This window comes from Silene latifolia, chromosome X, assembly GCF_048544455.1.
Source record: "Silene latifolia isolate original U9 population chromosome X, ASM4854445v1, whole genome shotgun sequence".
Taxonomy (NCBI): domain Eukaryota; kingdom Viridiplantae; phylum Streptophyta; class Magnoliopsida; order Caryophyllales; family Caryophyllaceae; genus Silene; species Silene latifolia.
In genome coordinates this window covers 328,854,440-328,869,279 of record NC_133537.1, presented here as the reverse complement: position 1 = coordinate 328,869,279, position 14,840 = coordinate 328,854,440, and the positions used below count along the sequence as shown (strand labels likewise).

General features: G+C 37.4%; 1 protein-coding gene across 1 annotated transcript; it reads left to right on the top strand.

The window, feature by feature from the left end:
* LOC141618472 (serine/threonine-protein kinase TIO) lies at positions 1–14,552 on the top strand. Its single transcript, XM_074435588.1, has 22 exons — positions 1–408; positions 504–578; positions 3,016–3,108; positions 3,332–3,406; positions 3,557–3,649; positions 3,770–3,833; positions 3,982–4,066; positions 4,221–4,293; positions 4,384–4,452; positions 4,542–4,616; positions 4,716–4,821; positions 5,069–5,137; positions 5,540–5,675; positions 6,430–6,598; positions 7,489–7,587; positions 8,263–8,787; positions 9,261–10,403; positions 11,088–11,318; positions 12,493–12,636; positions 12,734–12,814; positions 13,122–13,310; positions 14,076–14,552. Exons 1-22 carry the CDS (start codon positions 319–321, stop codon positions 14,319–14,321), a joined length of 3,930 nt encoding a protein of 1,309 aa, XP_074291689.1. The 5' UTR covers positions 1–318; the 3' UTR covers positions 14,322–14,552.
* Positions 14,553–14,840: the final 288 nt, after the last annotated feature.

Below are 14,840 nucleotides of genomic sequence, written 5' to 3'. Positions count from 1 at the left end.
ATACAAAAAGCCCGAGTTCAAAACCCGTCGATTTCAAATTGAGTCATTTGACTCATTTCCTAACGTAAACCTTGAACTATTTTTCAAAAACCAAATCTAAACAAAACGTACGAGCGGGAAAGCATATTCCAAACATCACACACACCCACTCTCTCTCTCTCAACTTCAATTTTTTCCCCAATTTCAAAACCCTAAGCTGATTAATCGCCGCGATTTAATCGTTCAACAATTATTGAAACTTTCAATTTCAGTTTAAAGTATTTAAATCTTACTTTAACGGTTTAATTCTAGGTAAAAAAATCGAAAAATTTCAAAAAAATGGGGGTTGAAAATTACCATGTAATTGAGCTTGTTGGTGAAGGTTCATTTGGTAAGGTCTATAAAGGAAGGCGAAAATTTAGTGGACAGGTAAATACATCGTTCAATTTTACAGTCATTTACTTCATTTATTGTATGTGTTTAATTTTTTGGAGGATTGATGTTTTTGTGATTTGGAATTTCAGACAGTTGCAATGAAGTTTATAATGAAGCATGGAAAGAGTGATAAAGATCTTCATAATCTCCGTCAGGAAATCGAGGTCGTTTAATGATGTTTAATTGATTGCATTGTTTTTTGTTTAGTTTCTAAATCTGGATGTTGATTAGTTGAAAATTTAGGGTAGATAGCTTGTATTGTGATGGAAATTGGAGGAAATAGTTTGTTTTCGGGTCAGACGGTCTTAAAGTGAGGCGGTGTGGACTTTAAAAGTCTTTTTGCCTAATCAATTTAGGTTTTGGCTGTAGTACAACTTGTGAGGTGGATTGTTCGTGTTCTGAACTCTGAATTGTGCTGTAAATTGTGTCACGACTGTTTGGAGTAATCTTGAACCACCTGTTCATGAATCTTGTACTCGTCCTTACTGGGAAAGTATGCGTAGTACTGTACTCTTTTGCTTAGTACGTGAGGGGAGAGTTTAAGTTGTTTCTAGCTAGTGTAGCTACTCTGATAACATTCTGGGAAATAATCTTGAAGACTTGAACTATCAGCTAAATGTAGTTGATATCTGCAATATACGATTAATCCAGTAGCATGGTGAAGAATGTTCAAGTTCTCTTTTGTAACAAGATCTTGATTGTTCCAGCAGCATGCAGATTTTGCTGATTTAAGTAGGACTAGTGTAGTACTCAGTAATTGGTTTAATAGGATGTAGCTTTTGTTAATTAAGAGTATGTTTGGATTGAGGGAATTGGAGGGAAAAGAAAGGGAGGGAGAGTAAGAGATTTAAAATCCCTTGTTTGGATAGCAAATGAGGGTGGAGGGAAATGGAGGGGGAGAGATTTGGAGGGATCCAATTTACCTCTTCCAAGCCTAATCAAAATCTCTCCACAATAGGCAAGATTTGGAGGGAAATTGTATCCAAACACTCACATCTCATTCCCCCTCCCCTTCCCTTCTCTCCCACTCCCTTCCCTCCTTCCCCCTCCCCTCCCTTTCTCTCCACTTTTGCTATCCAAACACACCCTAAGTATGATTGCATGTATCCGACTTTGAAAACCAGCTTGGAAATTGCTGAAAAAGTTTCCAATATATGACGATATTTATTTACCATCTTGGAATGGATGCCTTAGTTTCTATTTTAGGCCCCTTCCTTTGGTGGATTCTTGCTCCCAACATACTCCGTATAATTGTTGAAGCAAGGTTATCCCCAAGATTCTGTTCCAAATCTAATGTGGATGAGAAATTACTCAAGTATATTTTGTTTGGATTCTAACACTACAGTTAGAAGTGTGCATGGCCAACAAGCAGTTTGGCAGGGATATATTGAGTGAAAGGAAAGATAGAGGGAGGAACTAGAACATTTTCCTTTTTCTGGTTGAAATCGGATTTGGGGAACGGATAGGATTTAAAAAGCCTTCTCATGGGAGTATCAATTTCTTTTCCTCTTAGATTGGATGATTTTAGATGGAAAGAAATCTAACAACACAAGAGCTTTTTTAGGATCCTCTATGTTCTAATCCCTGTTTGATCAACCAACCAAACAAAGAGATTTCCTCAACTAATGTTTATTGTACCAAACAACCATATAACTGCTTCTCCTCGCTTTCCTCTCGCTTCACTTCAGGCTTCCTTTGTCTATTTAGTTTTATGATCAGTTAACTAAGTGACCTTCCTTCAATACGGCTGGTTGAGCCAAACAGCTGAAAAACTGATTCTCTTTTGTTTTCTCCATCTCTTTCTCTTTTTCTATTCTTCCATTCCATATACGATCTATTTTCTGATAATTGGACCAAACAAGTGAAACACTGCTTCTCTTGCTTTCCTTTTTCTTACCTCCCCTTCATGATCATGATCATGAACCAGACACGCTCCTAGAGTGGGACTTTGGACTTACTTTTAGAACTACTTTTTGATGTGAGTCATGTGACATAGGTCTTGCCTCTTAGGAACACTTCCTTCCCCCCTCAATTCTACGGTAAAAGGCAGTCTTCTAGACACTAAGACTTTACAGTTTACAGTTTACACTCGTCAGATTTTAAGCTGGAATTTGAGAATTCTGCTGTAGAGACCACATACCAAATCAAGATCAATTCTATACATCATACTGGAGGAAATCCACCAAGGCCTTAAAGGGTGACTACAAAAACTGAGAAAAGGCCTATGATCTCTAGTAAAGCTGCATAGGTTTGTGCGAAACTTCACTTTGAGAGGAAGGCCTATTGCAGAGGAAACTAGAATCTGTGTCCGTGAAAATATGAATAGCCATTTGTCTTACTCCCTAGAGTTTTGTGTGTTCAATTATTTATTCATTAAATTAGTTGAGATTGATAACATGAAAATGCCACTGAGTCAGAGATCAGTGTATTTGACAATACTTGTTGGATATTTTATGTATTTTTATGCGGGTTTCTATGTATATGTTTTCAAGTTGATAGTTTTGACTCTTCATTTTGCTATTTACATATTCTACAATCACTATTTATGTCACTAGGTGATAATCCGTTATTTATTTTACTTTTGTTTGGTTCAAAATGCAGATTCTCCGAAAGCTGAAACATGAAAATATAATAGAAATGCTGGACTCCTTTGAGACTCCACAAGAATTCTGTGTCGTAACTGAATTTGCCCAGGTTTATTTCTCTCCATTCTAACTACCTTCTCGAAGGCTGAACTGAAAGTGCTTGTCACCGGCCTATTAGGCTATGTAAAATGTGGTACTCTAGAGAGACTGTCACTTCTGGACCTTAATTAATGCAAGCTAGTGTAGTTTAATAAATAAAGCACTTAACAAATGGGATGTTTCAGTGTCAACATTGTTTTTATGCGGATCTGACAAAAAAATTCGTCTTCTAGGGTGAACTATTTGAGATTCTCGAGGATGATAAATGCCTACCCGAAGAGCAAGTACGAGCAATTGCGAAGCAATTGGTAAATCCTGTCTGATCAAGTTATCTTTTATCTTCCTATGATCTTTTAGAACTAGTTGTCAATGTTGGCATACAATCTATGATTTTGATGCTCAACACATTTACTATATGAAATTTCCTGATGTTCATATGGTTTTATCTGCAACTGCAGGTTAGAGCATTGCATTACTTGCATTCCAACCGAATCATTCACAGGGACATGAAGCCACAAAATATACTCATTGGCTCAGGCTCTGTTGTTAAGGTTGAATCGACTCAAGTGTTCATTTATTCCACAATTTATTTTATATACTGCCATTAATTTATGACATATTCCTTGCCGTTTAACCTTTTGTCTTATCTCTTTTGTGCGTGTTCACTTCAGCTCTGTGATTTCGGATTCGCTCGTGCCATGTCAATGAACACTGTTGTTCTCCGGTCAATCAAAGGTTAGCCTGTTGTTTTGTACATTATTTTCACAAGTTGTTTTCTAAGTAAAGTTCCTTTTGTTCCTTTCTAACAAACTTCTCTACAGTCTCAGGAAGAGAAGGACACCAAATTTTGTCTAATTTTTATTTATGTTAAAAATTGTACCAGGTACTCCGTTGTACATGGCTCCAGAGCTTGTTCGTGAACAGCCATACAACCACACCGCTGACTTGTGGTCTCTCGGAGTAATTCTGTTAGTACTTTGTGCATTATATTGCTCCTGTCACTGCAAGTACAAAATTACTTATGTTTGTTAGATTATATGTAAGATATTTTTTAAAGTTTGTAAGAATACTAAGTGCATAATGCACCATTCATTCATACTTATGCTGCTAATATCTATGCAGGTATGAGCTTTTTGTCGGTCAACCTCCGTTTTATACGAATTCAGTTTATGCACTTATTAGGCATATTATTAAGGTACATACAGAACGAGCTCCTAAAAGTAAAAAAGTTTACAGAACAGAGAATTTCATAATTGTGAATGATTTGGCTTTATCTTTTCTGCAGGACCCAGTTAAATATCCGGAAAACATCAGCCCTGATTTCAAAAGCTTCTTAAAGGGACTGCTGAACAAGGTTGTTATTAAATTTCTTTCTTGCTTTCTAAATCATTTCATGAATTTATCGTGATGATGCTAATCAATTTTTAAATTGTTAAAAATTAGGTCCCACAACAGAGACTTTCTTGGCCAGCTCTTCTCGAGCACCCTTTTGTTAAAGAAACTTCTGCAGGCACACAGGCAAGCGTTATTTGATAATTCTGTAAACAAGTGAGTGCTTATAACAAATTGTTGCATCAACTGTCTAGCAGCTCATTCGTCTACTCCGATTTTTCGCAGGGGTTGCATTCTTCTGAAAAGTCATCAACGAGGTGTGAAGCTGCATGTAAAGTAGAAGCTCCGAAAATTCCTTTGCCTGTTCGCCCCAACAATGCTACTCTTAGTAGTAAGGCCTCAACAGTATCTTAAATAATTAGTTTATAAGCATATTAAATACTTCTGAGCATACTATCTCATAGTCTCATACTCTTACCCCAATGTCAGCAACAAAGAGGTTCTCATGATTAAATTGTTGTAAGACTTGGATCGTTTAATCTAGTACTTTACAGTTAAAGAACTAACAGTGAGTCATTGGCGTGAACGGAATTGAGGTTGAGTTAATGACCATTATTTATTCTGATTGTGATTCTCAGGCGGTCACTGTGATTCTGAACCCAGTGCATCTGAGATAGTTCTGACTGAGGAGGTAACTGGAGTTACAGGTACTCGAACCAATGCCAATCACATTGTATCGTCTTGCGCATTTGATTAATCTCCTGTACATTTCATGGCAAAATATTATTGATCATATCAACGTTTCATTCTCTTGATTTTCAAATATGTCTTCTTTTTCAATCCATTACATGTTGAGTTTCAATGCTTATATGGAGTAGGATCAACGGGCAATTTCACACCTTATAACTAATATTTGAAGCAAGTACTCTCATATCCAAGTTTTTTTTGGCTTAACAAGTTAAATAGGACATCATAGCTTGCTATCATTTTGAGTACTCTCCCCCTCTGAATTCTTTGGCACCTATATGGCTGTATTTGTCACAGCATGTATTAACATTGTTAATTTATCACCAGTGTTCACTTATTTCAAGTTTCAACCCTTTGTTCAGGAAGCCTTCCCCTGGATCGACTTGAAAGTAATTCACGTACTGTCAAGAGTGCAAAGTTGTTAGGCCAAGAAAAAGAGGCGCTGGCTCTTATTCTGGAACCAGTTAGATTTTTATCTAAAGGCATCAACTCGGGCAGGTGAATGAACATAGTCAATTTTTGAATATGGATGACATATGTTTGATAACTAGCAATCTGAATTATCTACGTGAGCTTCCTTTCAAAGTTGCATTAGTCCAGAAATAGATATGACATATTGTTCTAGGTCATTTTCAGCAAAATTTATCCGGTCACGGCAATTTCATGACCACTTGCCTTCTATGTCAAATAAAAAAGCTCCATATGCCTTTGTCCTTTACACCTTTTTTCATCAACAGCTATATTTTGGCGGGTCGGTGGTGAATTTAAGTCTTAAGCTTTAAAATCTTTGGAAAAAATGATGAAGAAAAAGACATGTTAATGTATCATACGATTATGATTAGTCTGCGGAATGTTGACTTTTACACTAAACCATGCAAAAAGGGCCATGGCTAATTTTCTGCAGGAAAAAGATTAAAACATTGAAAGGATAGTTAACATTTTGATTTATAAAAAATAGCATTGGCAATACTCATGAATATGTATGAAATTGCTAAGGGGAAGATGTAGTTCTAGGAATTCCATTTATGTGATGTTCAGTGAATCATCAAAGAATGTATTATACATCTGCCCTGTGTAGTGACGGATTACTAGATCAGAATAGAAACCTCTGTAGACTAGTCTTATGGTAGAAAACAGGTACCTAAAGACAATGAAACATTGTTTTTCAGGTTAAATTAATGATTGAAATCATTGAATTGCTTATGAAGTTGGCTACCAAGAGTTTAACATTATTTCCCCCCGTATTTCTTAGGAAGGAGGATATTCTTCGTTTAAATCAATCATTCAGAATTCTTTCAAACTTAGTAGCTGCTGATGCTATTGCACATGCTAACCGAGATGAAATTATTTTTGAGCTTCTTGGACTGACGTCCGCTCTTCTTGGCCAAAAGAAGATTGATAACTATGACGTGATTGCTAAGGTATGCAATTTAAACTTCTTTCTTTCTCGTATGTGTATGTACTTGAGCTGTTGAGCATGTGTGTGTTCATTTATTCTGTATCGTGTGGAGCGGATTTGCTTGATAGGTGAGAGGCTTTTTAGTAATAAGAGTCATCAGGAAGATGACATTGACTGAGTCACTAGCTGCATAACAAAAAGCCCAGTCAAGTCTCAGATGCAGCCTAGGTAGGCACCACCGCACCAATGTAATTCTAAGCCTGCGAAGAATTTTCCTTGGAACAGTAATCCACCACAAGCTACTAATTGCTTCTAGACCTAGTGCCTCATGCAACTTTGCTCAATGAACACAACTAGGTGATGCACTTTTCAATCTTATTGGTAGAATGCATGAACATCAGTAAGAGTTGACGCTCCTATTTTGCGTGCAAGTGTAATTGGCGATTATCTCTTAACTACTCTATTGCTTTTGAATAAGTATCATTGCTGGAGAGCATCATTATAGAAAAAATCTAGAAATAAACTCCCCTCTAACCTCTCTTTTGATAATGGAAGTCACATAACAATCTTATTATCCTAAAAATTTTAATCAAGATTTGTTTCTAACGTATGAGCTTGGATGTCTGAAAATTACAGCCAAGTCCTGGTGATAAATGCGGTTCAGGCATTAATGAGTCAGGGGCCAATTTTAAGCGAGACAGCATTCGTTTTTTTTGTCTATATTGCATGCGCTGCTTCTGTGTGATGTTTTTGGCACTTTAGCTTACTCTTCTCAGATTGTTACAACTATTATATATTCAAACATAAGCCTCAGTTTTATATGAGCTTTCAGAAGTTTGCATATAGCTATCTGTGATGTGTAGAGTGTTGAGATCTTTTTGTGGATTGTTACTATGCGATTTCACTCTGCAGAGTTTCTCAATCATAAGGAGATTGGTTGATGGCGGTGGGGACAACTATGGTAGCTCAAGTTTCACTCAGTGGGTAACCCTAGTCGAGTTGTTCTTGCAGGTAATATATCTACGCTTCTTCCTTTTTCACTTTTTCGTTGCAAGTATATAATTTACATGCACAATTTAATTCCTGGAACAAGTGCAAAACTTGCAACTTTAAATGCCCAGATATTTGAGAAAGGTACTGTAATTAAGTAGTTCAAAACTTCAAAACCTGAAGTGTTAAGCTGAAAATCCACAATCAACCTTTATTTTTGGTTTGAGCTGTAGATTTTTTATTTCTTTTTATTGTTTTTCTTAGAGTATGGCAATAATTAGTAGGAACTAGACTATGATCTTGGCAATTGGCATCATTTATATGGATTTTATTATGTTCATTTTCTTTTGATGCCCCATTCCATTAGTGAACTATTTGTAGGTGTGTAGCTCGTTGTCCATAATCCGTGTCATATATAGTGTGCATGCACATGCCTATCTTCTAGCCTTTCAGGAAAATTTAAATAATTTTTTTTCGTCGGTTCTCACATTTCACTATGGAGTATATCTGTTGCAGACTGAATTCATCACAATCAAACTAAAAACCTTGGGTAGATACTGTATTTTATGGCTATTACTTCATCATAGCTGACTGGCTAGGTTTTATGCTTTGCACTCCTATCATACTGAACTTTCCTCTCTTCAGATAGTTAATCTTCTTTCCGTCACATTTCACACACATGAAACACCATGACAGGTTGTTAGTAGCTCAGAAGATTCGAGTGGCAGAGTTCTGTATGAGTCCACCTCTTGCGTTGCAATTATGTTGAATCAAGTTTCATCTGCTTTGAAAGCAACTGATGTTTCTGGGCCCAAAGAAACTATCGATACCTTAAAGAAAATTCTTGACCATGCAAAAACGAGTGGTTTAGTTGATCACCTATGCATGTGTCTGGCCACAGCAGGGACAGGTCTCACTAGTTCGCCTTCTTTTCAACGTTCTGCTTCTGAAGGGTGCAAAGCGCTTTGTTTTCTGATAGATGCCTTGGAAAATATGTCCAACAAAGTTAAACCTTGGATATTTCCTCTCACCTTGCATCAGAGCCATTCGTTAGTTCGACTTGACATCAAGGACCTTGACTGGTCTCCTGATACTGGAACTGATTGTAAAAAGATTATTGAGGCTCTAACAGGAATGTTCCTCAAATCCAAACCGGTTTTTGTTGCGATATACTACTGCCTCCGCCAGCGTAATGAAGCTGTACTCCTAGCGACTATTCAGGTTTGATTACCTTCTCTTCATTGTTTACATCTTTGTGCATTATTGGCACTTTGGTATTTATGCCTAGCAATGGAAAATTGTCTCTTGATTATTCATCAATACACCCGAGCTAGCAGACAAAGCTTGATTGAGACATTAAAACCATGCTTTTTTTTAAGATGATTTTCATCATTTGCTTCAGTTTATTGAAAAAGGTAGATGTAATTTTTCCAAGGAGGCCTTGCTACAGCTTAACAGGCTATGATAGCAAATCAGATCTAGTAATCTTGGCCTTGATAGAAAGAAGAAAGCAATATTACGTGGGCTTCAATTTATTGAGGTTCATCAATGTCGTGTTTTTGTTAAGTTCAGAAATATATCTGGCAATAGTTTCTGCAATTGCAAGTCCCGAGCTTTGTTATACCTATACCCTCTTGCTTTTTCTGTCTTGTATCTTCTTTATTAATATAAACATGAAACTACTTTTATTTCAGCTACTTGTTCGGTGCTGCACACACAGTACCAAAATGCCAAGTGTTCTTTGTGGCCTTCCCAGTTCGTTGCCTGTCACAACTGTTGTAAGTGGTGGCGAGGATTCATCATTTATTCCCGAGATATTCTCCATAATCTCTCAATGTGGTTTCTCTATGAACAAAGACTCACCATCTGTTGATGCTAAGGGCTTGACATGCAAGTTCACCAATCCTCATGAGCTTGCTTTGCAATCATGTCTGCTTCTTACGACAATTGCCCAATCTTTTAAGTCAGCAGGAAGAAATTCTTCATCGTTTATTCTTACTGCATCTTCAAGAAACCAACAATCAAGACTTTCATCACTTGCCAATCTTTTTTCTTGTAAAGATGGAGGAGCCAGCTTATTTAAATCTCATTGTGCATCAGCTATGCTTGCTTTTGCATCTATTGTATATCTCGACTCTGGAGCTTCTCTATCAGATATTGCAATGCCCCTAGTCCCTTGTACTACTACACTTTATGAACACCTCAAAATAAATCATAAAGAATTGGATGAAAGCAACTGTTCAACAAACTGTATGCTGTCACAGTGGCATGGGATGAGAGATGGATGTGTTGGCTTGCTCGAGTATAAACTGAAACAGGGAGGACCATTAGCCGCTCAGCAAGTTTGTGCTAGTGGACTCCCACAATTTCTTCTAGATTTGCTGGGAAACAATGTTCATGTCCAAAATCAAGGAACCAATCATGTAAAGGATTCTGTTGGGCTGTCTCCTTTTGGGGTTACATGGGCCGTTTCATCTTTAAGCTTTTGTCTTTCAGGTGGTGCTTTAACTTTTCGACAAATACTTCTGAGGAATGAACATGTCAAATGTATCAGTGATTTGGTTTCTGATGCTCATCTTAGGCTCCTTAAATCGTGGTTTGGGCCTGGAGGGGGGAAGAATGGAGTGAGGGATACAATAAATGTGGTGATTGATTTTCTTGCTTTCCCTTTTGTCGCTGTTCAAAGTGCTTCTGGTTTTCCGTCCCCAACTGCCTCGGTAAGCAGCGGGTTTCTTCTAAATGTGGGCTCCCCTGGTGCAAGAGTATGCAAGGAGGACTTTAATACTCTGAAAGCTATACAGGAAAGCGTTGATAAGTACACTGGGATTCTTGTAGAGGTTAGATGGCCTCTTCTCATTTTGCATGTTCTTAATGAATTATTTTCTTCCAAAGTTCTTGGCCGTTACTACTCCTGAAATCATGTGGCAAATGGATAATTCAGGTCAGGTCATTTTGAGTACATCTCCTCAGGTCAGGCGATAACAGATTGGATCATTTTGGCTAAATGTCGGTTTGGGTCTGGTGGGTAGTGGGTACAGCTTACAGGTGGGGTCATTTCGGGTCATGATTGTTTATTAAGGTCCCTGTCTCAAATTAGTCATTTTGGATGTGTGCGAGTAATTTCATGTTGGGGTTGTATACTTTCGGATTTGAGTTGGCTTTGGGTAAGGTCAGTTGGTCAGGTTGTTCCACAATGGGATGACACCAGTACTTGATCACTGGTTGGCATTATATTGAAATTGTCTGACCTGCATTTCTGTGTGTATAACACGTATCTAGTTGACTGTTGGGCATTAGTTCCTGATATGGCTGCTGTCAGATAAGTAGTAATAGCCGTGGCCCGTGTCGCAGTATTGCTGCTGCATTGTTGCCTGACTGATGGTAATGAAGCATCAAATATATGTTTTCCCATATATGTTCTGCAGAAGCTAGTCCATAAGATCTACTGTTATTTACATTCTTTCTTCTATGCTGTACTATTTTTCTGCATATTTTTAACTAGTATGGCTATGAGTTTGCAGGCTGGAGTTCCCGCCAGAGTTCTACGATGTGCTGATGGTTTGGAGTTGAAGGACACAGGAAGGGTTGTGGCATTCCTTGCTAAAATGGTTAGCTATGAACGATTGACAATCCTTGTGGGAAAGGGAATACTAGAAACTAACAGAATAAGGAGATTGATTGATGGTTCCTCTCCTAGAGATGTCATTCTTAATGTCCTTATGATAGTATCTGATCTTGCTCGTTTTGATAAGGTCAGTATTTTTACCATGCAAAAGTATTTATATATGGTAGGGCCATAGCTTTCTTTACTAGCAATATGATAGTGATAAGCATCTTAAAGGTTCCTTAGGCACAACTTTGTCATTGCTGACATTTTGTTATGCTTCAGTAGTAATAATTAAGAAATGCTCTGTCGTGCTATGATGGATTATTGATGACATTTTGTCACGGGTTCAAGTCCTTGGAGCGGCCTCTTGCCAAAATGGCAAGGGAAGGCTTGCCCCAATTACACCCTTCTGGTGGGACCCTTCCCCGGACGGGCTGCCCCTTTTTTTTTTTATAAGATGATGTATTAGCAGTTTGCCATGGCTTGTGTAGTTGTGTTAAGCATCCTAAAGGCACAACTTTGTCATTGCCGACAATTTTATATGTTTCAGTAAGAAATGCGCACTGTTGTGCTATGATGGAATATGGATATCAAGAGGTTCTGTATCACCAGTTTAACATGTTTTGTGCATGGTGCCTGTGATATCTAACCTCCGTCCAATTACTCAATGCATATATAATGTTAGAGGCAACTACTCCATAGATGGTAAAGTCAGTTTCCCAAGAAACACCCTCTCCATCATAAATCTAGAGTCATCCTTGAGTTTTAACTCTTAATGCACATTGTAGCCTAAGATTTTATGTTCAAAATTAATGTCTCTCCTCTCAAGACTTTAACTATCTTTTGTATGAAGTTAATCATTATACATTCTACATGAATTTCTTTAGGCAAGTATAATAGCATTGCTGTGCATAGTTTAAGAAATAACCTTTCAAATCTTAGAGATTTGGCACATACAATCATACAGGCTACAGCAAGTCAGCAACTAATACTGCATTATCCTAGCTCTCAAAGGCTTCCGCCTAAAATAGTGCTTCCTTATTTTTATGTTAAAGAAACATTGAGAGATCGTTTGCGGATGACCTACAATGAAAATTGTATAAGAATGTCCAACTGCTATTTTGGAACATAAACAGCGCACATTGAGAGTTTTCTTTGTTAGGGTCTTTTCAGTCACTGAATGTTTGAAGGTTTCCCTGTCCCTCATACCACATTTGACATATAGTCCCTTTCTTAGTCGTTTAAAAATAAATCACACCTGCTGATGTGGATTCCAAGGCATCACACCTGTATGTTAAAGGTGTCATGTTTGCTTGCAGGGTTTCTACGAGTATATTGACAAGGCAAGTATCCTGATGCGGCTAAAGGAGTTACTCATTTGTGAAGATCATACCTTACGAGAAAAGGCCTGTAGTGCTATAGGCAATATGTGTCGGCATAGCTCTTACTTCTATAATTCTCTGGTAACTCACAGTCTCTTGCTTATGCTCTTTACTTTTGCTGTCAGCCCCTCTACTTGTTAATGATTTCTTCATAAATGTATTTTTTTCTTCTTTACAGTCAAGGCACGGTATCATCGGTCATCTCATTGATCGATGCGCTGACCCAGATAAGCCTACAAGGAAATACGCCTGTTTTGCTGTAAGATCCTCCAATCTCAAGGACATCTATCTTCTACTGTTTGTACTTTGATGCTTTCGTGTACATTTTTCTTTTCTGAATCTTAAATAGCTTTGACATTTATAATCAACTTTCTTGTCTAAAAAATATGTTCTCTACATTTTCACGACGACCTTAGCTTTATTTGCATACTTAAACTATTTGTCATTTCCTTTTATGTGCTGTTTACCATTTCAGTGATTATTCATGTTATATTCTTCAATAGTGTTGCCATCGAAGTTCTTCAGTACTGTAGATTAACAAGGATTGTTTCTCATTGGCCTCTCAGATTGGAAACGCAGCTTTCCATAACGAACTCTTGTATGAAGAACTGAGAAGATCCATACCTCAACTAACTAAACTGCTACTTTCACCGGAGGAAGATAAAATAAAAGCGAATGCTGCTGGTGCGCTTAGCAATCTTGTTCGCAACTCCAACAAGCTCTGTGAAGATATGGTGACTAAGGGTGCAATCCAGGTTTGTCGTCTTTATATACTGAACTTCTAATGTAAAACTATTTCTGTTCATCTATCCCAAAAAAACTGAAGAATTTTGCTTTGAGCTCATTTTAAAGGTACAAGGGAAAACCAAAACTCCCTTCCATGTTAACGGAGATGTTTATTCTGATCAAACCCTATAATGAGAATATCTTTAAGCGTCTATCACTCTTTGAAACAAACTCAAAAGGAAACGCGGTCATCTTTTCTGGACAATGAGAGTATAAACCATATAAAAAATTGGGTTTTTCTGCGTGATACCTCTGTATTTTTTTGAATTCTACATAGTACCCTTAAATTTTTGAAAATATTAGTGGTACCCCTAAACTTAGTAAAATGTTCTTAAAATACCCAAACTACTAAAAATCAAGTTTTTAAACAGTTAAATTTTGTAAAGAAAATAGGTTTATGATTGATTAAATGATATTTATGTTAACCACATGACAAATTATTGCCACAAAGTCAATCGAACATGCATAAAATAAACATTTAAAAGAGGCAGATTAGAGCATTTTGGGTATTTTAAGATGTTTTCATTAAGTTTAGGGGTACCACGGATATTTTTGAAAAGCGAGGGTGTCACATAGAATTCGAAGGAGTATAGGGGTACCATGTAGAAAAACCCAAAAAAATTTCATATTGAAGAATCTAAATGATATGTTTGTTGATATCAGTTTCTAGGTTAATAGAAGATCATCACTTATGACTTACGAGACTAACTCAAACTTATCTAAAAACCACACAGGCCTTACTTCAAGTGGTTTCGGAGTGCTCAGTGGCAGCATTGAATCCCCCAAGAAAGGACGCGATAAATGAATCTCCTCTAAAGATCGTTTTATTTGCGTTAGGAAAGATGTGTGCACATTCTTCTTGCAGGCAGTGTATTTGTTCGTCAGAGTTGTTCCCAGTCATGGGACAACTTCGTCAATCACCTGACACTAACATCGCCAAGTATGCTGCCTCAATCTATCGTAAAGCAAATGAAGTTTGAAGAGAATATGAATTGCAGTAGGACTACTGAGAGTGATGCTGAAGATCAATCATAATTCATACACGATGAAGCTAGGCAGATGCAACCTGTTCAGTGTACATAATACCGTCTCTGTAATCATATACTTGTGCGCTTCTCTATGGATATATATTTTTATTATTATGGAAAATCGTCTATTCATGCTTTCAATGAAGAAGGCAGTATTAATAGATGTGGTAAATGGTTTCTTTCTATCCATGAGCAATTACATCAATTGTGATTGGGTTATTTTCGGGTTTTAGTTTGTTTTAGGTGTGTTATTATCAGTTCATTTTGGACCGGGCCAATATGAGTTCCAGAGAACTTGAGCTGACTATCAGTCGAAAGCTTCATATTAGGTTCAGCTTGACTATCAGGGGGAGTTATGGTCGCGTCATTTAGGTCAAGTCAATTTTGTTGGTGGATATAGGAGTAGCTTGCAAAAAATAAACATTTACACCCCTTTGCGCATCTCTATACGAGACGCGTCTTTAAGCTTGT

Excerpts from the sequence above, each read along its gene's own strand:
- LOC141618472 (XM_074435588.1), top strand. The coding sequence starts at position 319 with ATGGGGGTTGAAAATTACCATGTAATTGAGCTTGTTGGTGAAGGTTCA. Across the intron at positions 3,650-3,769 it reads GCTCAGGCTCTGTTGTTAAG|CTCTGTGATTTCGGATTCGC; the intron begins GTTGAATCGACT and ends TGTTCACTTCAG. Across the intron at positions 3,834-3,981 it reads TGTTCTCCGGTCAATCAAAG|GTACTCCGTTGTACATGGCT; the intron begins GTTAGCCTGTTG and ends AAATTGTACCAG.